The 24,151-nt window shown below is 31.9% G+C and overlaps 1 protein-coding gene across 1 annotated transcript in view; it reads right to left on the reverse strand.

The window, feature by feature from the left end:
- The window catches only part of LOC127701138 (protein sel-1 homolog 3-like), a 247,608-nt gene that overhangs the window by 168,703 nt on the left and 54,754 nt on the right, over nucleotides 1-24,151 (reverse strand). The window contains exons 5-9 of the mRNA XM_052204939.1: nucleotides 18,489-18,604; nucleotides 16,868-16,926; nucleotides 14,984-15,116; nucleotides 11,014-11,152; nucleotides 6,753-6,952 (exon numbers count right to left, since the gene is read on the reverse strand). Of these exons, the coding sequence (XP_052060899.1) occupies nucleotides 6,753-6,952; nucleotides 11,014-11,152; nucleotides 14,984-15,116; nucleotides 16,868-16,926; nucleotides 18,489-18,604 (647 nt within the window). The remainder of the gene's footprint in view (nucleotides 1-6,752; nucleotides 6,953-11,013; nucleotides 11,153-14,983; nucleotides 15,117-16,867; nucleotides 16,927-18,488; nucleotides 18,605-24,151) is intronic.

Raw genomic sequence — 24,151 nt, forward strand, 5'->3', positions numbered from 1 at the left:
TTTAAGGCTCACTCATTTAGATGGGCCTCTACTTCAGCTGCTTTAGCCTCAGGATGTTCTATTAAAGTCATTATGGCAACAGCTAACTGGACATGTGCTAAAACTTTTTATAAGTTCTATAACAGGGAAGTTGAAACTTTACGAAAAGTTGCATAAGAAATAAACAAACTAGATGTCTTCTATATTGATATTGCTTGATTGTAGATGGTCTCCAAGATGCAATGATGACATCTGCATATGATTTTGAAAATCCTCTATCAACATGCGATTTCCGGATACAATACACGCGGTTAAACTTAGTCTCTTCCTCAATGGATGGCATTCTCCTGTATGTGGCATCGTTACTAAATTTTTGTTCTGAGGCAGTCTTACTGGCAAAAACTTTGCTTATATACTAGGGATAAGGTCACTGGTCGTCTATGGTCTGGTGGTTATAGTTTATTTAATGATGTTAAATGTTCTTAAATATCAAACTGAAATTAATTATTGCACACCCAATAGTTCGAATTTACAAAACTAAAATAATAAGACGGAGAGACCTCAAACCACTGGAAATAATATTCAACTAAGTTGCTTAACTTAATATGCAGGTATAAGTTTGCGAAAAGTTCACAGAGTATCTAAAATCACAAACAATTTATTTCTCTCAAAACAAAATATTAATCGTTCATTACTTTTCTAACGAATTCATTACTATATTCTCCAAAGAATCGTTACTTTTACATGTTACAGTGTAACAGTAAATGTTTAAGGTTTCATCTTCAGAATTACAAAAATGGCATTATGGAAGATAATATTATCATTTGTGAGCGCTCAAACCTACCCCTACCTGGGACAGTGATGTAACAGCACAATATAAGAATAAACTAAAAGTTAGTTGCAATTGGCTTAACTCAAAAGGTCGGTACGATGCACAAAAACAACTAACATAAAAACAATAGACGCAATTATAGAAATAAGATGTGTTATGATTGCCAATGAGACAACTCTCCAGCAGACCCTTAATGACTTAGAAGTTGACAACTATAGTTAACCGTACGTCCTTCAACAGTGATCTAAACTCATTCCGCATTGTGAGCTTTAACCGGCCTTGAAATAACAAATGTAAAACATTTCAGACGAGAAAACTTAAGGCATGATTTATGTACAAAACAATAAACGAAAAACAAATATGAAATATGAAATTCAACAACAAACGATACCCACTGAATTACAGGCTTCTATCATGGGACAGGCACATACAGAGTGTGAGGGGTTAAACATGTTTGCTGGCGGCAAACCCTCTCCCTAACCTTGGAACAGTGCAACAAGGGTCCAACTCATCAGATCGATACAAAACACACAAAAAACATAACAAAAAAACACAAAAGACGCAAAGCAATGATCTGAGAGTACTCGCAATTACTAACATCTAGTTCAAAGCCAATAACAACTAATAAATAAATCATGTATCTTATACTAAAATATCAATCAGTTCACATCCAACATCCAATAGATTTATTGTAAAGACATCATTTACAGTCAGAGAAAAACATGACTATGTGAAATGCCAAAATATAGGTATCGACAAATTGTAGGCCCTGCATGGATGTACATATGTATATAACAATACTATTTAGTTGGGTTGTTATTAATTGATAACAAAATCAATATCTATACCGATAAAAACAATATTCAAAAATCGAATTACAAATTTGAATTGGTAACATTTTAGAATCAGTTTATCTAATGGATCAATAAGTTTATCCTCGTCGTATTTGAAACAACATGACCGTAAAAATAAGGATGTGCTATCTCGTTTGTACAACGTTTTCTACAGGTACAACCAAACGCCCAAACCAAATATTTGTAACTATGAAAGAATTTCGACTTAATAATTTACTAGTAATACATAGAATACGTTTATTTAAATCCAAAACGTCACTACAGACACGAGCATAGCTAACGAGATAGGATATATAAATATCGTAAGATGGTGCCATGGGAACATAACTGTCCAAAAAAGGAAAGTTGACAGTTCGGAACGAAAATTCGTCCCTCTAGTCATAATGTTTTGTGTAGAGTTTCCCTGTAAAACTGAAATATATAAATCTATGAAAGGACAGGTATTTATTTTTCCTTTATTTAAGGGAGTTTCTTTGGGTAAATTTCAGCAGTATATTTAGAGTCTTCTCGATAATTTAACGAAACATAACATTAAGATAACGGTAAGTGTATCAATTAAATGGAATTTAGACGGGTCTTTACTGAGTTTAGCCATAACGTGTGATTCATAGCAGTGCAGGAATAAGTCTGTTTTAAAGGGGCGCAATTGGTATCCGTAGGAATACATATAACCTGTCGATAAACTGTGTAGCCGAAACGTACATAAATGTTGTCAAAGAGAAAATTTACAGCTTTTATCATTTCATCACACTTCCAGTTGATATATCAAACATATTTACCTTTCTCAGTAGAGAAGAATTAGATTTGCCAGATTTTTTTTCAAAAGCACCGATATAAGAGTACTTGCAATTACTGAAAGCTAGTTTAAAGCCAATTGCAACTAATAAATAAATCATATTCTCCCAGACTAGAGTATCAATCAGTACACATTCAACGGATTTAGCTTAAAGACGTCAATTAGTCTGAGAAACGCATGATGTGGTGCAAAGCCAAACTGTAAGTTAACAGTATCGACAAGATGTAGGACCATGAGTTCTCATAACTGTTTATATAAAGCAACATGTACTTAGTTGTGTGTTAATTTTTCATGTTCAAAATCAATGTTAATACCAACTACTAGGGGGTGTTTAACGACCTTGACTACCCATGAGGGTCTCGCACGGTCGGTATCAATACCGATTAAACAATATTAAAAGATTTTACTACTGTTAATTGATAACCTTAAAGAATAAGTTGATGCAAAGGATCAACGAGTTTACATGGATCGTATCTATATTTACGGGCTCTATAAACAACATCATTGACACTTTTAAATTTTTCATTTACATATTTGCTCAGTTTACAATTTGTGTTATTGGCGTTTATTTTATTTTCTATGAAGTTTAAATCTCCAGTTAAAATGTATCTTTTGTTGGTATTATATTGGTTTAATTAGAATGGGAGTTTAACAAAATATAACAAAACGAAATAAAATATGTAGATAGAAACTTCATGTTTATTTCAAATTTTATAAGTTCCATTGATAAATACATGTAATTATCTGCTTAACACTCACATACATAAATTACTATCAAAACAATTGCCTATTGCCCAACATTGAAACTATCAAATTGTCCAACTAAAATCCTTCTGATTGTCCCACAGAATTTTTAACCTGTAATTGTGGGACAATTATGAAGACACCGAAGAGTCATTTCATTTAAATATTTAATAGCTGTTAAAACCAAGCTAATGTTTAGAAAACAGACTGTTATTAATAGCACTAACAAGGAAAATGTTCTATAATGAAGAAATAACAAGTGTTTTTCTAATATCCTGTTTTTTTGAAGTATTTATATCAGTATACGTGTATACCTTTTATTTCCTTAAATATTTCGTGTTTAGTTTTAAATGAGGGCCTCGTTTAACACCGAGGTTGTGTGTTCGAATCCCACACGTGGCAGGTGCGCTCGACTCCAATCTTAATTGACTAGAATTGGCAGTTTTCCTACCGAAGGTCGGTGATTCTCTCCGGCTTCCTCCGCCATTAAAAACTGACTGTCACGAAATAGCACAATAGTGCTGAAAGTGGCGTTACATACCAATCAATCAATAGTTTTAAATGAACGAAGCTTAAAATGTCCCTCATAATATATTTCATAGTGAAAGGATGATATGAAATTGTAAATGGGGGGAAGGGGGTCCCGTTTGTTCTAGGAGGGCTTATAACATATAAATGAAAACTAATTATACAGAACTTTGGAATACAAGATAAAATTGTGGATAAGAGTATCTAATCCTAAAATAATGAAACTAATTGAGAAAGAAATATACTCGTGAAGGTTAAGTCTCACACATTAGCTGTATAATTCCGATTAAATGGAAATTGCTAATAACAAAGTAATCCATATTTCAAATGTGATTTTAAAAGAGATAAAAATCCTATATCATTAGTAGAGACATAACCAATACGTCAGCTTGAGAAGAAAAGAATAACCCATGCGTGAGTATCAATGTACTGAATGAAGAACTCATACGTCAGGTTGAGTAACAAATAAATAACTCATACGTAAGCATGAAATCATACATAGCATGAGAAGAAACAAAAATAACTCAGATAACACCTTGGATAAGCAAGAGAAAAACTCATACGTAATCATGATGTGAAGATTAATACTGTATAAGTCAGCATGATAAGCACACACTCACAACTTATCGTCCAATCAAATTGATTGAAATTTCATTCTAAGTTTCATGATACATACATTTTCCGTGTACCAAATATAGCTATGCATGGATGACCATAAGGGTGATACTGAATTGCATTTTGATCTGAATATTAAGAAAAATAAGTGCGGCGGCTATATTTTAATAAAATTTTGTGTCCTAAATCTTTCTAATGCATGTATGATTTTTATTTATCCTAGTATTAAAATCCTGGGGTTTTCAAAAATATACTTATTTTTTTGGTAAAAATTATTTTCGTACTCCATGTATACCTTACAACAAAATTATTTTTATTTACCTGTGTACGTTATTTTATTTTGCGGCATTTTGTCCAAGGTTATGGTTGTCTTTCTGATATTGTTTTACATCTAACCCCCTTTTTTTTTTATTAATTTTGTATTTACATTGTGTCGTAGATCATGATTTAATGCTTACGTATGAGTATTGTCGGTTATAAAAGCTCAAAGAGCTTATGTTTATTTGTTATGTGACATGCCGACTATAAATAAAGCTTTGAATTGAATTGAATCAAATTTATTCGTTCAGTGTATGATCACTTGTTTTTGTTAATATGTCTTTTGATTGAGCTAAGCCATTTCAATTGATATTTTATAGTGTGTCTTTCTATGTTGTGGTGTTACACTATTGTTTCATGTAAGGTGAAGGTTGGCGCCTATTTAAACGTTTAATCCCGCTGCATTTGTTTGCACCTGTCCTAAGTCAGGAACCTGATGTTCAGTAGTTGTCGTTTGTTCATGTGGTTCATAAGTGTTTCTCGTTTCTCGTTTTTTATATAGATTAGACCGTTGGTTTTCCTGTTTGAATGGTTTTACACTAGTCATTGTTGGGACCCTTTAAAGCTTGCTGTTCGGTGTGAGCCAAGGCTCCGTGTTGAAGGCCGTACTTTGACCTATAATGGTTTACTTTTACAAATTGTGACTTGGATGGAGAGTTGTCTCATTGGCACTCATACCACATCTTCTTATATCTATTAAAGACAATGTTCTATCATTTAAAAAAGGGAGAAAAATTGTTGTTCTTAATACCTTGATCACAGTACAATGCAATTTGATTACTCTGATCATCCATGAAGGTACTTAGTACACAGAAAAATAATAAACTATGAAACTTTGTGAATGGAAATTCAAGGAATTTGATTGGACGAGGAGTTGAAAATATACTTGAGAATAATAATGATAATGTCATATAAAAATTATGATGATAGGAATAACTTTTAAACGTTCTCTCGGAACTTGATCACTTTCATCATGAATTGAAACACTGTGATGATGTCTGAAGAGAATGCGCGATCTATACCTATATTTTGATAATATATATAGCTATATATATAGCTTAAACTTTATTGTAAAATAAGAAAATGTTTTGAGCTCTGACTCTATGTTAAAAACGATACTAACATGTATAATAAGACGTTCAATTAAGAAACTTCAAATAACTTAATAGTACCGGATTTTACTCTAAATGAATAATCTAAATGTGAAGATTTAGTAAAGTATTAACCAATTTATGATATATATATCCCCGCTATATAAAAGCTGTTTAGCAATGAAAATATTACGTTTGTTGATTATAGGACTTTCCAGAAAGTCCGAATTTGATCTTGAAATTACAATTTTATACGAATTAATTTCCTTGTATGGAAGTATACTGATATAGATACTGGTTCGCTGCAGGGCAGAGCAATAGTGAGAAGTAAAATTGAAAACAATGTGTAAATTTAATTTACAAACATTTTCAGCTATATAATCGAATTTGATTATGTGCATGTTGGAACACAAAATACCATTAATAATTCTCATATTTATATTAACCAAATATAATCTTTAAGTCAACAGGACTTAAAAACCGTTAATCGTTAACTCTTCATTGAGCTTCGTTGCCGCGAAAAAAGTCTACTCCCCGAAGGGGAGCTAATCAACCTAAAATAATAATTTTAGAGTAAAAATCCTAATTCCGGAAATAAGTTTCTGGAAAGGGCTATGCACAAATTATATCATCTAAAAATATGCTGGTATTGTTAAAAAAAATATACCAAACTGTGTTTTGTTATGTCTTGATGGAGCATTTTCATAAATTAGGAATGAAGGCAGTAACAGAATCAATTCAATTCAAATAAGATCTGTGATATCGCTATGATTATAACAGCTTCAACGAGTAAGCGAGTCAAGATCAATCGGAAATTTAATCAAAATGTAAAAGAATAAATCTGCTTTTCTTCTTGATTTTTGAATATTCCATATGATCAGGACCATAGTATAAACTAGCATATGTGCTAAAATAGGTAAAACCTTTTTAAATAACGGCTGTTCTTATCATAATTTATCCTTTCATTGTCAATATGCAAAACAAAAATATCATACCATTAGTTTAACTCCTTTTTCATACAACATGCGATTTGCATCGGTTAATATAAAGGTGTGTTTCATGGCGGCCTGGTATTTCATTATCTGTCTGATATGCTTGTGGTACTTCGGTAATGGTTCATCTGACTGTAAACACTTGATCATTTCCGTTTGATTCTCGTGTTGTATGTATCGATAAAAGTACTGGTGACATGTATCTGAAAGGTATCAAATGTCGTCAATTATATTTGCATATGAATACATATAGCTTATATGATACCCTTCTTTTGCTTTGTAAACCAATCTTAGTTCTAATAAATCATGGGGACGTCATAATTAAAATTGCATTGTCAGTTGTATTTCCATGACACAGGAGAATAAAATGGACATTTATGTTGGTGTTGCTCAGTAGGAAAGTAAATAGAATCATTCTTAAAGTAAGTGTTCGTTTATTTGAACACTTTTAAATTGTGAAACGCTTGGTTTTCTAGAATATATATATGTTATTCTAATGAAAATGGCTGCCTTTCGATCGTGTCTTTTATATCCGCTTCGAGGTACGAAATGAATCTGGATTTTCTATATGAATCGGAATAATTCCTTCATGTCATGCTCTATATCATTTTGACATTGGTTTACATTATGTCTGCTTTCGCTCGGTGTAATCATATTGACAACAAATACTTAACCATGTAATAATGAGCATAGATAAAGAATAAAATAATTATTTCTAATACAGCAACCACTTGATTACGATATTTATCCATTCGAGATAGTTAAAGTTTCAAACTTTAAAATGGAAGGTTTACCTAGTTGATATTAAGCGATATATAATTATCAAAACAAGTTGTTGAACCTATATCTCTTATGATAGAAATTCTATTGCACCTAGTAAACAATTTGACGTCATTGGTCCAATTCCGGTGTCAAAGTAAACATCGGACATTTTAAAGCGTTTTAACGATTAAGAATGAATCAAAGACGTAAAGAAGATTTTGAGTGTTGAGTATATTGTTAAAAACAATCTCATATATCTCTTGCTTTGGAAGAAATGAGTCTGGTGTGACCATTCAATGTCATCATTAACCTAACGAGTAGCCTTATGAAAATGTGCAAATTCTTAAGAAATGTATAGTAGTTTTTATTATTTTTTTGTCGAAAAATACTTTTGTTTGCTTTTAAGGTGTCAGTACAAATCTGTTAGTCATATACAACCATTTGTGTGTGTACATGCATTTGTGTTAGAAAAAATGATGACACTAATTTCCGTCCTCATAACATGCTTGTCTTAAATAATCATTAGATGATACGCTTGACACCAAACAAATAAAACGCGCAGGAGTATCAAGAAATTTGCAGAAAAATGTATAATTTAAAGCAATAAAAAATGAAAACATAACTTTATACATTTCATGCGTCAAAAGCGCTTTTCTGGATTTACCTTCATCTGGAACGCTCAAAGCCGAATATTAGAAAAGTACATAAAAAAAGAGCCAAATCCGTCTAAGATCAACTTTGCCTGAGGGAGTTAAAACCTTAGTTTCTTTATTATTTCAAAATTTAGAAACTGACAAGTTTAGAAAGGTTTGTTATCAATCATGTCAGTATCTGACTACTGAACTGATGATACCATCGGGGACTGATAGTCCACCAGCAGCGGTATCGACCCAGCGCTGTAAAAATATTAGAACACTTTATAAATGTCATGCGTCCGAAGCAAGTATTGAAGCACTAACAAGAAATGCAAATTTTGAGACAGATATTTTATGAGTGATTTGTTTGGCGGATTGGTGTTAATGACATGATTAATGAAATTATTAACTTACCGGCATGCCATTGGATGTATAAATCTACAGCCATGAATAATTTAGAGACAAATATTTCTACTTAATTGGAACTAAAATAATATAAGCAGAAATTCTTTGAAGCGATTTCTATTTTATTGGATTAATGATAATACGAATTCTTGTAAGTGAATGGTAAATATCAGGACTAAGACAGTAAATCGCGTATTGTTGTATGCATAATAGCACTACAAACCAGTAAAAGTCTGAAATGGCCTATATTTGTACTCGACTGTACTGATTTTTACTCGACCAGTCTAAATTGGTCTGAATTTTACTCGACATTACTCGACCCAGTCTTAACCATACTCGACCGTACTGATTTGTACTTGACCCTTATCTTTGCCATTGAAAATAGTCTGAACTATTACTCGACCAGTCTGAAACAGTCTTAACCCATTCTCGACCTGTACTCAACCAATTTTTTCAGTCTAAACCATACTCGACCAAAGGTCTGAACAATACTCGACCAGTCTGAACCATACTTGACCAAAAAACCTATACTTTTTTTTAATTTTAGCTGTTAAAATTAATTTCTTTTTTTCTGACATGACAACAGCAGAGACATAATGTCTCTGACAACAGCCACAATAAAATAAAGATATATATAAAAACATATTTTTACATCTTTACATGATTCTCAGATTTATCAAATAGAGATAGTTAAATTAAATTATCTTATATAATAATTTAATTATATTAATTTTAAAGTTTTAGAGTTTTGTTAAAAAAAAGATTTTCTTTTAACTAAAAACCACACCTTTACTGAGGGTAATAAAACCTTATTAAGGTGCTTCTTTTTTGGCATGTGTGTTTTTTTTTAAACTTAATTTTCCTAAATTCCTAAAGAAAAACTATATAGGTTTCATGGTTACATACAATAGTTATATAATTATCTTTTTAATGAGGTAACAACAGCCAAAAAATCACTGAAATTGTTTAACCTTATATTAGAAATATATCTATTCTTATTATAATTTGGGATATATATATAATATATATCAAAAAGGGATAAAAAAAATTAAAGAAATAGATAAAATTTTTCTTCTGATTAGTGGTGAAGTATAAAGTAATACCTCATGCTTGGGGCAAACTCATTAAAAAGATCACACCTGGTCAGAGAGTATTAATTTCTAATTAACATTCATTAAAAATTGCAACATCCTGTAAAACTTAAATCGCAAGGCCTTTTGAATTCACTAGATAAGTAATACACGAGTTTAAGAAAAAAAGGACTTTCTTTTTACCTGTGAAACACACATGTACTGAGGTAAATAAACCATATTAAAGTGCTTCTTGTATGCCATGTCTTTAATTTTGACAAAAATTATTTAAATTTAATTGAAATAAATTTTTTCTGCAACTTTGGAACACATTTCCTTTTTTTAAATGGTTATCAAGGATTGCTATGGAAGTTCTATTATCATGATTATATTAAATTCTTGGTTTTACAAAACAAAGTGTGATTTTAAAAATTTATTAAGTTGCTTTATATACTATTTTAAATATATTTTAATAAATAAATGTTCACTGCATTATTAACTAAACTCAACTGACACCATAAATCTATACAAGGCTTAAGTAAATGGTGAAAATTGTCCAGTAACCATAAAATATATCTGAAACATTAAAAAAAATTTGAATAACATTGAAAATATTAGTCACAATTCAGTTTTGAGATTATTTGATCAGCTTGTTTTATTTTTATTTTAATGGTGATATATATATATATGTAAGTGTTGATAAATATGGTGTTGAATTTATATTATGTTTATTGTGAAATTTTGGTTTCAATGCCATATTGAATACATTTTAAATTTCAAATTGTTGTTCAAATTTCTAGCCAGGGGAAATAGCTGTTAAAAACAGTTCTCAAATTGATGAAATACAATAGATAGATACAAAAATTAGGTCTAGGTTGGTTAAGACTTAGTCGAGTATGGTTCAGACTAGGTTGAGTATGGTTTAGACTAGGTAGAGTATGGTTCAGACTAGGTCGAGCATGGTTCAGACTAGGTCGAGCATGGTTCAGACTAGGTCGAGCATGGTTCAGACGAAAATAAAATGGTTAAGTACTGGTCGAGTAAAGGTCAAGTACAAGTTCAGACTGTTAAGTATGGTTCAGACTACAGTCGAGTATTATCAAGTAAATTTCAGACCAATTCAGACTGGTCGAGTAAAAATCAGTACAGTCGAGTACAAATATAGACCATTTCAGACTTTTACTGGTTTGTAGTGTAGGGAGGGGACAGATTATGTTGACTTCGTGGATTTCAATTTAGTATGGAATACATCTTTATGATTTGTATTTTTGGTTCCCGTTTAAGTTATGTATATTTAAAGTTTTTGTGTACTATATCACTTTTCATAAAGATCAGACGCCTGAGAACAATGGTCGTAAAAGAATCAATCACGTTTAACTTGCAAACAGTTACCTTCTGCACTTATCGTGTTTCTTTTGGTTTTATAGGCTGAAAATAGTCTTTGATTTCTTTCTGTGAATCTCTGACACCTTTTGTCTCTGTTAACAAAATCCAACTGAAACATGGGATGGTATGGATCCGGAAAGGCAATCTAAAAAAAACCACAGAAAGCTGGAATAACGTCTAACGAAATTCACTTCGAAAATTTTATGGACGCGCCATCACGAGCTGGTTGACTGTTATGGAATATCTGTTTCACCAATGACGACAGATATGTTCCAATTGTCGTAACCAAAATCCCGTTCTCTTTTCATCGAATGTGACCTACCAAGTTAGACTTATCACACGATTTGTAATAACACGAGCAACACAACGGGTGCTATATGTGTAACATGATCTGTTTACCTTCTGGAGCACCTACGATCACCCCTAATTTTGTTTAAAAGGGGTTCGTGTTGTTCTTGCTTAAGAAATAAGTGTTGTGTATGTGCTTTTAATTTTTAAATGACTTTGTTGTGTATATCGGTAACAGTCTCGTCTATCATTTGTCGTGATAAACGTGTCAATAACCAATCTGCTATTTTGTGATGCTAATCACTTTATAAGACTTATCAACGTTTTTTTAAGAGTAACACGACGGGTGTCGCATGTGGAGCAGTTTTTTTGGTGGGGTTCGTGTTGCTCCGTCTTTTGTTTTCTATGTTGTGTTTTGTGTACTGGCTTGTCTTTTCGTCGTTTTTTGGCATGGCATTGTCAGTTTGTTTTCGATTTATGGCATTGAATATCCCTTTGGTATCTTTCGCCTCTCTTCTATCACGGTGAAATTATATTAAAAACCTACAAACCAATTTTTTTGTATCTGTGAAAGAATTTAGTAAAGGTTTCAAGTAATTTGTGGGAATGAAATCTCTGACAAAATAGAAAACGAGTGATACAGAGATAACTTTTATTGCAATCTATAACGTCACCACATACAAACGAGTTTGGGTAAATAAACACTTAAGAAGGGGTCAAAGGAAAATCTTTCCCTTTTGTCATACATTTGAAACAGAAATATCTAAATCTAAGAAATGACAGTTATTGATTTTTATTTTGTATTTATTTGAATGAAGTTTGGTTAACTTCGGCAGTATATTCCGTTCCGAGAATTCTTGATTATTAAACGAAAAACTATCATCAAGGTAACGATAAGTGGTGTTGAATTCATCAATTAAATGGGATTTAGACAGAACATTACTGATTTCGGTCATTTGAATAAAGTTTGGATAACTTCGGCAGTATATTCCGTTCCGAGAATTCTTGATTATTAAACGAAAAACTATCATCAAGGTAACGATACGTGTTGCTGAATTCATCAATTAAATGGGATTTAGACAGAACATTACTGATTTCGGTCATAAAGTGTGATTTATATCAATACAGAAACAAATCTGCTATTAAAGGGTCGCAACTGGTGTCAATAGGAATACTTATTTTGTGCACTGTTGTTTGTCTGTTTGTCTTTTTCTTTTTTAGCCATGATGTTGTCAGTTTATTTTCGACTTATGAGTTTGAACGTCCCTTCGTGTCTTTCACCTCTCTTTTATAACTTGTGTAAACGTACATAGATATTGTCTTTGGAGAAATGAACTTGTAGATTTTATTTTGGTGATCATTTTTGTTAGTTACAGTTTCTATCATTATGGGTTTTAAATAAAAGCCTCAATGGCAAAAATATATCAAAATCGTCATTTTATGGGCAATAACTCCAGTAAAAAGATGACTGACGATTTATGCCATTGTAGGTTATTTGTAGATTTTGGTCTTGTTGATCATTTTAGCTGTCACTTTTTTCTCTTTAGTTTTCGCCCAAAACCGCAAAAATGGGCGAAAATCATCATTGAAGGGGCAATAATATGAAATCGATTGTCAATTTCTGCCATTTGAACTATTTGTATATATTGTTAAAATGATCAGTTTTGCTAATAAAGTATAATTTTCTATATCTATTTTTATATTTGATGCGTTTCCCTCAGTTTTAGTTTGTAACCCGGATTTGTTTTTATCTCTATCGATTTATGAGTTTCGAACAGCGGTATACTACTGTTGCCTTTATTTAATTTTCAAGATTATAGCAAAACATGTTTAAAAGTCATCATTTAAGGACAATAACTTATATTAGGAATCGTCTGATGATTTCGGACATAGTGAATATTTGTACATCTTAACTTGCTAGTAATTTTTATAATTTAGAAAAGTTAATTTATATTGTAGTTTTCATAATAATTTCCAAAAGCAGCAAAATTTGCTAAATTTTCAGAAGAAATGGGAAGTCCAATTTTTTTCTGAAAATTTCACAATAGACCTGCTAATCATTTATACACTGTGTCAAGATTCAAGATTCAGTTTTGCTGTAATTACTAAAGGTTTTGATGAGATATAAGCCATAAAATGCGGGTTTACCCCTATGTTTTTTAGTAACGGCAGAGGGAATCAAACTCTCGATACAATTTTAAAACTTGAAACCTCAAAAAAGACGCCGTTAATTTTTTTCGAACGTTACATAGCGATTCTGCGACATAATATTAGGCGACACTTTGATGTACATTTGTTTTTTAGTTTTTGTTTTTTTTAGATAAGCACGGTAGCACATACTTTTTATGTATTTAGTTTAAAAAAAATAAAAATGAAAACCGACAAATATATAAATGTAAGAAAAACGACGATTAAGAAACTTGTAACTCTGCTCAATAAAAGTCGGTAAATTTAACCTTTCTTTTGTTAAAAAATATTAACAGGAAGGTGTGTGTGTGGGGGGGGGGGGGGGGGATGGGGGGGCTACACAAATGAAGTACTCCTATAGTTTATGGGAGACCGCTGAACAGACCCCATAGAATAACACGATAATTATTGATTTTTATTCATGCTTTTTACGTACACAGGTTTACGGGAGCACATATTTGTATTTTAATGCATGTTTAAAATTCGATTGTAGGATTTCAATAATATTTACGAACTTGGAAGCGATTTCTATGTCATTGATTTTAATTTCTCAGTCCAGGTCATGCACGTCATGCAGACTTGCACCTGTATTTATAGTGCTAACGGGAATACATTTTCTTGATTCATTTACAGGTAAACTGATGTCTAATCGCTGACCACGAGTCTTCATTTCTTAGTTAGAACCCAAGGACCTCAAATAAAAAAAAATCTAGGTTTATACGGCTTACAGTTTATGAGTTACAAAAACATAACGACAAATTTAATTAGTAAAGGTAGTTAACTCCTAAAAGATGTCACTGGATCGCTTCAATCCAAATCAACCACAAATTTCTGAGGATGTAACGAACAATTAAGAAAAAAGAATTTTGTCGCAATCTTAATGGGTTACGGAGGAGATACACGAACAAGAAGGTCAGTGGGTACAATAAAAAGTCTTCGGCTAAACAGGGTGAGTTTAAAAGCCATAACTGTTCGATATAATATCCGAAACATCTAAGCGACATAATAATCAGAACAAAATTAAAAGGTCTTTCCACCGAAAAGTGGAGAGACCTAATAAATATCAAATAAAACCATTTCAAAGAATGTATACAGTACCTCCTTAAATCGGCCACTCTATAACTTTATTTGTCTTCGTCATTATCAGCACAGAAAAACTTAATCTGAAACCTTAATTGTTTTTCTATCTGTGAATAATCGAATACAAATTTCTTGAATTTTTTATTGTAAGTTTTAACAGAATAATATGAAGTATAACAAAAGAAAAGGTACGTCTGTTTTTAAATATACCTTTTCATACGTATGTTAATAAAGAAAGAAGCTAAAACGACGGTGAAATTGCTTTTTTACTTAAATCTAAGCCATATGCATTTTCCCGTGTTTTGTATTTCAATTGTAGGTTATTAGAATATAAATAACATATAGTCTTTGAAATCTGTTTGACGTAACTTCTACGAAGCTTCACATTAACAACCTGAACCCGTTAATAATTCTTTCAAACCTGATCGGATTCAACAGCCTTGTTTCTGTACCATTTTAGTTTTCCTATAAAACCACTGAAACCTGGTGTTGTATCAGATCCTCCAATTACAAACAACCCTTCTGTATCATCCATATATACTTCTGAATCAAAACTAGAAACACAATTTCTTTTGAGTTTTACTATATCTAAAGGGTTAATATAAGCAATTGGCGTTAAAAGGTGAATTAATTATATTCTTCGTCGTGCATATCTTTAGTACGCAAGTATCTGCTCATGTCAAAAGGAAAAATGGACCAAACTTTGAAGAAATTTCTCCTGTGTAGACAATTGATTTCCGCTCAAATTCTCAAATATGCCCGCTAAAATAAGTTTTCGCCTTTGATATTTCTTATAGCAAAACGCGAATACAGGAAAAACAGAAACGGTTTTCGTTTTCGTTTGGCGAATTCTCCTTTTCACTTTTGCGTTTTGGCTTTGTTTGATTGAAAACAGTCAAATGCATCAATATCGGGGACATACACCTTCTCACAGTTGTGTATGAAACTCTATATACTTATATTTATTCAGGATACATTGTCCTTACAAATTATTCAAACTAAAGTTGTGTATAGGAGTTACCATGTCCGTCTGTCTGTTTTTCTGTCTGGTGCATAACTTTTGAACCGTAAAACTTAATCACATTTGGTATGCAGTTGCATCATGGACTAGGGGTGTGTCATAGGTATGCCAAAGTCAGGTCACTCTGACCTTGACTTTGACCTTTGACCCCTATGATAGTAAAACCTTGTCCAAAATCGTGTTCGGTGCTTATCGTTTGAACCGTAAAACTGAGGTTAACAAAATTTGGTATGCAGTTGCATCATGGGCTGGGGTGTGGTCATAAACAAAAGTCAGATCGAACTGACCTTGACTTAAACCGTTGACCCCTATAATATCAAAACCGTGTCCGGAACATATTTTTTGAACCGTAAATCTAAGTTTAATCAAACTTGCTATGCAGTTGCATCATGGTTTAGGGGTTTGTCATATACTAAAATCAGGTCACTCTGACCGTGTCTTTGACGTTTGACCCCTATGATAGTAAAACCGTGTCCGGGGCATATCTTTTGAATCGTAAAACTTTGTTTGCCCCACCTCTTATGCATTTGGAACGTGGACTGGGTGTGTGTCATATACCAAAGTCAGGTCACTCTGACCTTTGACCCCTATGATAGTAAATCCTTGTCTAGTTTGTGTCCTGAGCATAACTTTTGTACCATAAAACTTAGGCTGACCAAACTTTGTATGCTGATGCATCATGGGCTGGGGGTGTGTCATATATCAAAAGTGAATTTGACCTTTTCTATGATAGTAAAACATTGTCTGATTTGTGATTGGTGCATACTTTTTATAATGTAGCACTTTGATTGATAACACTTTGTATGCAGAAACATCATACTGACCTTGACTTTGACCTCGATCTTTAATTTTTGAATTTATAAAAACTTGTGTCAGTCTCACACAGAGGCAATGATTATATAAAATGAATGACTGAAAACCAAAAATCTTCATACCGAATTTCACAGTAGCAACTAAAATGCATGTAAGGGGGTATTAGTCCCACTATGTGGACAACTCTAGTTAATGATCGTTTTTATTTTATTTGCTGTTTTTTGTTGTTGTTGCTGAAAAGGAAAATGAACCTTGAAAATCAGTAAGTTATCAATTTTCAGCTTAAACGAATAAAACGGCCTTATAGTTTCCACCTTTTTTCGCAAGAACTTTGTGATGCAATTTTACGAAAAATGAGGCGAAAATTATATATATATATATTCATAGACACAGTGGTAGTTTTTATTTCTCGACATTTAAATATTCAGCTTAACGAATATTCGTCATATCACTCTGAAATAATGTACTTACGTGAACTCCGTTGATTCTATTTGATTGAACTTTTTGCCATAGTTAAAAGTAAGCTTCCACTGAAAAAAAAAGAAAAAAAGAAACATGCAAATAATATCCCAACTCGTTCACTATGCCCGTGTCTGTAATGACGTTTTCAATGAACGTATTACTGGTAAATTGTTAAGTTAAGCATTACGTTACCACAAATTACTTAAAACCTTTTCTAAATTCTTTCATATATATAAAGATATAAAGTTTGGCAGTTTGGCTGTACCTGTAGAAAACTTATTACAAACGAGATAGCACATCATATTTTTACGGTGGTGTTGTTTTATACACATGTGCACATTCACGGTCCTACAATCTGTCGATACCTATATTTTGGCATAGCATAAGGTCATTTTTTTTATGACTGTTAATGACGTCTTTCACTAAATTTGTTGGATGTTAGATGTGTACTAATGGATATTTTAGTCTTAGATATATGATTTTTGTATTTGTAGTTATTGGATTTAAACTAGGTTTCAGTAACTGCGAGTGCTCTCAGATTTGTACTTTGTGTTTTTTATAGTTGTTTTGTTGTTGCTTTGTATCGATCTGATGAGTTAGGCCCTTTTCAACTGATGTTTATAGCTTGTTCTTATGTTGTGCTGTTACACCACTGTCCCAGGTTAGGGGAGAGTTGGGCGCCCGCAAACATGTTTAACCCCACAACATTCTGTATGTGCCTGTCCAAAGTCAGGAGCCTGTAATTCAGTGATTGTCGTTTGTTGCTGTACTTCATATTTGTATTTCGTTTACTGTTTTGTACATAATTTTCTCGTTTAAATTGTTCTACATTTGTCATTTCGAGGCCTTTTATAGCTTACTATGGGGGATTTGCTTATTGTTGAAGGCCGTACAGTGACCTATAGTTGTTAAATTTACGTCATTTAGTCTCTGGTGGAAAGTTGTCTCTTGGCAATCATGTCACATCTTCTTATTTTTTAAAAAGAATGGCTTCTTCTGTTTCCTTTGAAATGTGGTTGCTTTTAGCGGGATTTGAAATAAAAATTTATGATATTTATTCGGCGTTTGTTTCCCACTGTCATTATAAAATCAACGAAATTGATAGTATTAAGTGTTTCAACAAGTCTTAAATTCTTATCGTTAATTGAATTATGATAAACTGTAAGTTTACATTTTAATATCATAAAGGTTGACAAAGTTCGACTTTGCTTGTTAGCTCTTCCGAAAAGGAAGTAAACAACATGAAACATTTAAATCAAATTCTAGTAAGATAAGCATGTGCATAAAAAACGGACATTCTATCGTCAAAGGCAAGACAAAGAAAAATTCTACTCATCAATACCTATGTCAAGAATAAGAATAAAAAAAATATAAAGGTAATTTTCACGAGCTATCATCAATATAATTTGAAAAAGAACATTCTTTATGTGTCTGTCGGGGCCTTATAAAACCGACTATACGGTGTGGTGTTTTCCTCATTGTTTAAGGCCGTACGGTTGCTTATAATTGCTTAAATCCACTTCATTTGAACACTGGTGGATTGTTGTCTCATTGGCAATCATTCCACATTTCCTTATTTTTATGTTATGTAAGCACCGATTCTGTATCGTGTCGATAAAGTGCATCTTACCTTTTTTTTGTCAAAAACAAAGACCAATCTAACCCATTGATGACGTGGAATTGTTATATCTGTAATAGCAGCTCGTGTTTCCCCGTTCGCCAACGACACCTGTATGTGAAGATTTCCTGAAACATTGATAGTATACCTTCAGCATATAAAACTTTGGATTGTACAGTTCAAAGACAGTGTTGATTTGTCCACCAAATATGTTTTTTTCTTAAACTGAGTTGTACTGTGCGCATTGCTGTGTGTTTGTTTATTCCACACTGGCTAGAGGTATAGGGGGAGGGTTGAGATCACACAAAATAAGTTTAACCCCGCCGCATTTATGCGCCTGTCCCAAATCAGAAACCTCTAGCCTATTTTTGTCTAGTCTTGTGTGTGTTTTTTTTAATTTTGTTCATTTATATGTTTTGGAGTTTAGTGACACGTCCATTTCGCTGAACTAGTATACATTTTTATTTATTGGCCAGCTGAAGGCCGACTCCGGGTGCGGGATTTTCTTGCTGCGTTGAAGATCCATTGCTCTTTGGTCGGGTTGTTTTCTCTTTGACACATTCTCCGTTTCCATTCTCAATTCTATATATTGCAACATGCATGTCTGGTTCGCTTTCCAACTTCAAATGTTGTCAATACGAATTGAGGAGATGCTGTATACATAAACAATTACAAGGTCCGAGTTTTTTTTTATCTAATCTCCCCAGCGAACACACCTGAACTGTATATCATTTGAAAAAAAAACCATGCACTAAAGGAATATGCCTGTCGTCAGGTTCAGAAAGTGTCATATTGTTTTACAACTGAGGTCAAAGGTCAACTAATTTGATGGATTTCAATTTAGACAAAATTTTCGTTTTCTATATTCTAACTTATAACAAACTTATACTTTTTAAGCTTCATTTTTTCAAAGATTTTCATAAAACAATAAATCCCATATTTTTTTGAATAAACAATGTCTAAAATTACGTTTTTAATTTCAAATCTCTAAATTTTAACTACATTTTCAAAACCCGATTCTGTTTGAAAAGCTGTAAAAAAAAAAAGAAATTCAGGGTACGATCGAAGATACGAATTAGTTGAGACTAGGAATAAAGTGAACAGACCTATTCAAAGAATGTTTTATCAACGACCGGTAGAAGTTATATCATAAATGTATAACTGTAGATCACGTTGATGATACATGGAATGACAATCTTGTTGTCATGCAGGCGTTTAGCAAAGATAACAAAGGGTACAGGAATGTATATATGCATTATATGTACATTGTCGGAAAATATATAATTTATTTGTTCGAGCTTTAGAACCAGGACGAAAACCGGAGAGCATGATTCTTATAAGAAAATCACATTTTCTCCTCCGGGACCTCTGTGTTCGAAGTAAACTTTCTCACCGAAGTACTTCCCTGGCTCAATCGCTTACGGCTGGGCAGATGTCTTCTATTCAAAGGAGGCAATCCCGTCACAGATGATTTTTGTTTGCACCAGGAGAGACTTTACGTATTAGGGTTGATGCATATTCATCGAGAAATTCCAATTAATGCAAAGGGAGTTCTAGAAGTATTTGCTTCACGCAAAAACAGGAAAATTTCTCTGTCGATTTCATGCTCTCTTGTTCTAGCATTAAACTGCATATGCAGTGAGTTATACAATTCTGGTAACCTTTATTAACAATGTTGTACAAAACTTTACATTTGATTGATTGAAATGTACTTATTGACTGAAGTGTTCTTATATATACACATGGATATATATATGGAAGCTGAGATACGATATGTGATTTGCATTTTTATAGTACACCTGACCATTTATGAAAATTGATTATTTAATGTGTTCATTAACGAAATTTGCACATAAAAAGGGGAGAAAATTAGATGAAGTCAAAATAGTTAACAGAAGGACAACATTCAAATGAAGAGTTTTTACTATCTCTAAAGTTATGAACTTTTGTCGGTTGGGTGTTTTACCTCTCATCTCCTTTTACACATATTTTACATTAAATGGTTTGGACGCTTCGAATTACAAAAGTTCTAGATTTTGAATTTCCTATTAGAATCGAAATAATTCGATCATGTCATGCTCTATGCTCATTTTAACATGGGTAGGCATTATATGTGTCAACATTTTACACCTCGCTTACGCTCGGTATAAAGATATTGACAAGTATAATGCCTACCCATGTTAAAATGAGCATAGAGCGTGGCATGAAAACATTATTTCTTAAATAAAAACAACAAAGATGTCCTTCAGTCAGGTAGATACTATCCCATGTCTTCTCCTTAATATTATTTGTCGCCACATTTGATAAAATGCTGAATAAAATTCAATAATAACAAACTAATACAAATATTAAACAATTATACTGTTACTAGAATCAAACAAAATATTCTTCAACATATGTTTGTTTAGAATATTCAATTGTGTTACATTGTTTTAAATTTAAAGAAAAATATTGTTCCATAAAATACTTCCGGATATCAACAAGGAGCGTTTATAGTATTCAGTTTTAGTTTTTGAAACAAAAAGCAAATTACATGTACTTTTTCTGGTTGTTCTAGAACAAACCTGATGCACATATCTAAATACAATGATATATTCCGGAGTCGATCATTTTGCTTTTCTATATACAAAATAATCTGAAATGGGCATCCATCGCAGCTCTCCAAAAACTATGTGTGACGATGTCATATTATTTCGCTCATTTAAAATAATTCGTGCTGCCCTATTTTGAAGCTTAAAAATTCGATCAATATTAGCAACATTTTTTGCACCTAACCAAATGGTACAACAAAAATTGAAATGTGGAAAACATTTGAATATCGATTTCAGAATAAAATGGACTTCTTTTCTTCAATTGGCTGATTCAATACATGTAATAACATCGAGTGAACCGAAGGGCAAACATAGTTTATATAGTTTAAATTGCAGCACGATAATAGCCTCTAACAAAGTGTTGTGACAATCTAGTTTAGTTGTTTTATGAAATTTTATATATATATATATATATATATACCAATCTAAATTGAAATATATATATTATATAATATTTAAAATAATAGTATATAATAATGTATCTATTAGTATTATGTTAAAACTTTATTTTGCGTAAATTATTTTTCATAAAAGATGAACCCTCCCGCCTTTTACGTATATACTAAAATACATTTAATTCTCTACATATCTTTAATGATTAAATAAATGTGTTAGGATGGTCCTAAAACAATTGTACTAATGACTGTCCTAAGATAGCTTTGTTTTTGTCTTAAGACCATCCTAAAAAATGCCCCAAGACATATCATAGGACATATCATAGGGTACTTTCATTGTCATGGCCCCAGGCTTAAACTAGTGTGAATTATCCCATTTTTTTTTGACAAAATGTCATATAAAGAAGAAGCAGTACAGATATTAAATAGTATTACCATCAAACTTAATGGCAAAGATCAAAGTATAAAAACTTCGCAACTGACGCACGATACTACTTTATTTTGTTCCAAATACGACGTTCATAAAGCCATGGACGAAATTGAAATCTTTGGTTATGAGTGAGGATTGAAATTAAATAGAAATGAGGCTGAGGGGTTATGGATAAGAAAGCTAAAATCATGTAATTAAAAGACAAAATTGAGCGAATCAACTGGATCGATGAACCAGTTAAAACGCTTGGGTTTTTTTGGGGGGCACTGAAGGTGAAAAACTAAATTTAGAAAATAAAATTGAAAGATGAACAAATTATTTCTGGATAGAAAAAATAATAATTCAATCTTACTATGTTTTGAGGAAAAAATTGATAATTAAAACTTTAAGTGCTAAACTTTCATTTTTATAGGAACGTATTGTACAGTTCCTGAGAACAATGTGAAAGAAAAAGAAAATTGTTGTTTTAAAATTCCTTTTGGGATAAAAAAAAAAAGAAAAAAAGAAAGAAAAGAAAAAGAAAGAAAAATAGATAAAGTTAAAAGAAATTTGATCTATTGTCCATATGAAAGGAGGAGTTAGTCTAAGATATGATAGATATAAGTAGCTACTAGTATATCATTGCTGTAAAAGCAATGTAGGTTAAAAGACTAGTAAGTGATTGTGAAGGGGATTGGAAAATCAAACAACAATATTTTGTAGTTTTGGGTCAAACTGGCTAGTGTTTCAAACAAACAGTGGGGATAGCAATATTGGAGAAAGCCTTGAAAGAATCCAAGGTTTTTATAAAGCTATCCTTCAATTCGACTGCAAAAGTCGGGTTGCAAGTTATAAAAGTCGAGTTGCGAGTTCAACAAGTGGAAGCCTTTTTTTGTATGTTATTCAAACACACCTACTCTGCTGTTATTAGCAGGTGACTATAGTTGTCGTCAATTTATTTCCCAGGGAAACCTTATAAGAAATATTTCCCTGGGAAACTATATAAGATTTCTGGTGCAAAATATCGGAAATACTTACGCGTAAATAGTACCATCTTACTTTCTATTTCACTGGGAAACATTTCAGGAATGGCAGTTGAATATGTATAGTTTCCCGGGAAATATTTTTGTTGTCTGTTTCCTATGGAAATCATTCATTTTCGTTAAAAAATATATTCTTTTTGACTATTCTTTTTCATAAAAAATGATCCTATAAGATATATTCCTTTTTGTATCACTGATTGTTCGTGTAATTTTCTTAAATTAAACTTTTAAAGTTAAGATGATTTCAATAAATAATATTAAATCATGTTCAGTAATCCATGCATTTTTCTTACATTGGATGTGGAGGAAAGTCGAATTTCTATTGTTTCCCACACAAAGCATGAAATTATTTATTTTCTCAACAACAAAGAAGTAGTTTATTTGTGTATATTTTTCAAAAGTGTCCATTACCTATTGCCAGTTCGTTATTGTATTCATTTTTTGTATCCCTCTGAAATGATGACGTATTCCGATATAGTCAGCTGAAGTTCAGAAGCAGTGCTTAATCAGGATTTGAACTCTTTGTAGTTTTTATACATTTTTTTTTAAAACAACCACACTTAATTGTTTTTTACGTAGATAATTTTTATTGCTATATTATTTTTTCCTGGATAATTTTCAATTAACTGTTACAAAAATCTTTAAACAAGATACTCTATTGTTTATAGTTGTCAGTAATGTTAAGACTAAAAAAATCATATTTCTTGAACAAAGACATCTCATAATATAATATTGTTTGTAAGTATCCACTCAAATGAACTATTAATCCAGTTGCTTGATTTTCATTAGTAATACTTAATCATGTTTTGTAAATCTCCGTATCTAATCTACCCTATATATGGATAATATTTGAAAATGTATTGTTACCCAAAGAAACGTTTGTTGATTTTTTTTGTCTAGGGAATTTATTCATTAATAAAAATTGAAAATAAATAGTTTTTCAAGGAACATTTTTTCTAGTTGTTAGTTTCTTGGGGAAACTAGTCAATGATAATTTATGAACATGTATTGTTTCCCAGGGAAATGTTTGTTTGGTAGTTTGTTTCGTGGGGAAACTAGTCAGGGGAATAGATTTATATGTATTGTTTCCAAAGGAAATGTTTTTGTTGTCTGTTTCCAAGGGAAATGCACATTTTCTACTAGTATCCATGTATAATTTCCTTTTGAGACAGAAAACAAAAATGATTTCATTGGAAACAATATATTTATTCATCTATTATCCCTGACTAGTTTCTCC

Source organism: Mytilus californianus, unplaced genomic scaffold, assembly GCF_021869535.1.
Source record: "Mytilus californianus isolate M0D057914Y unplaced genomic scaffold, xbMytCali1.0.p SCAF_5, whole genome shotgun sequence".
Lineage (NCBI taxonomy): Eukaryota > Metazoa > Mollusca > Bivalvia > Mytilida > Mytilidae > Mytilus > Mytilus californianus.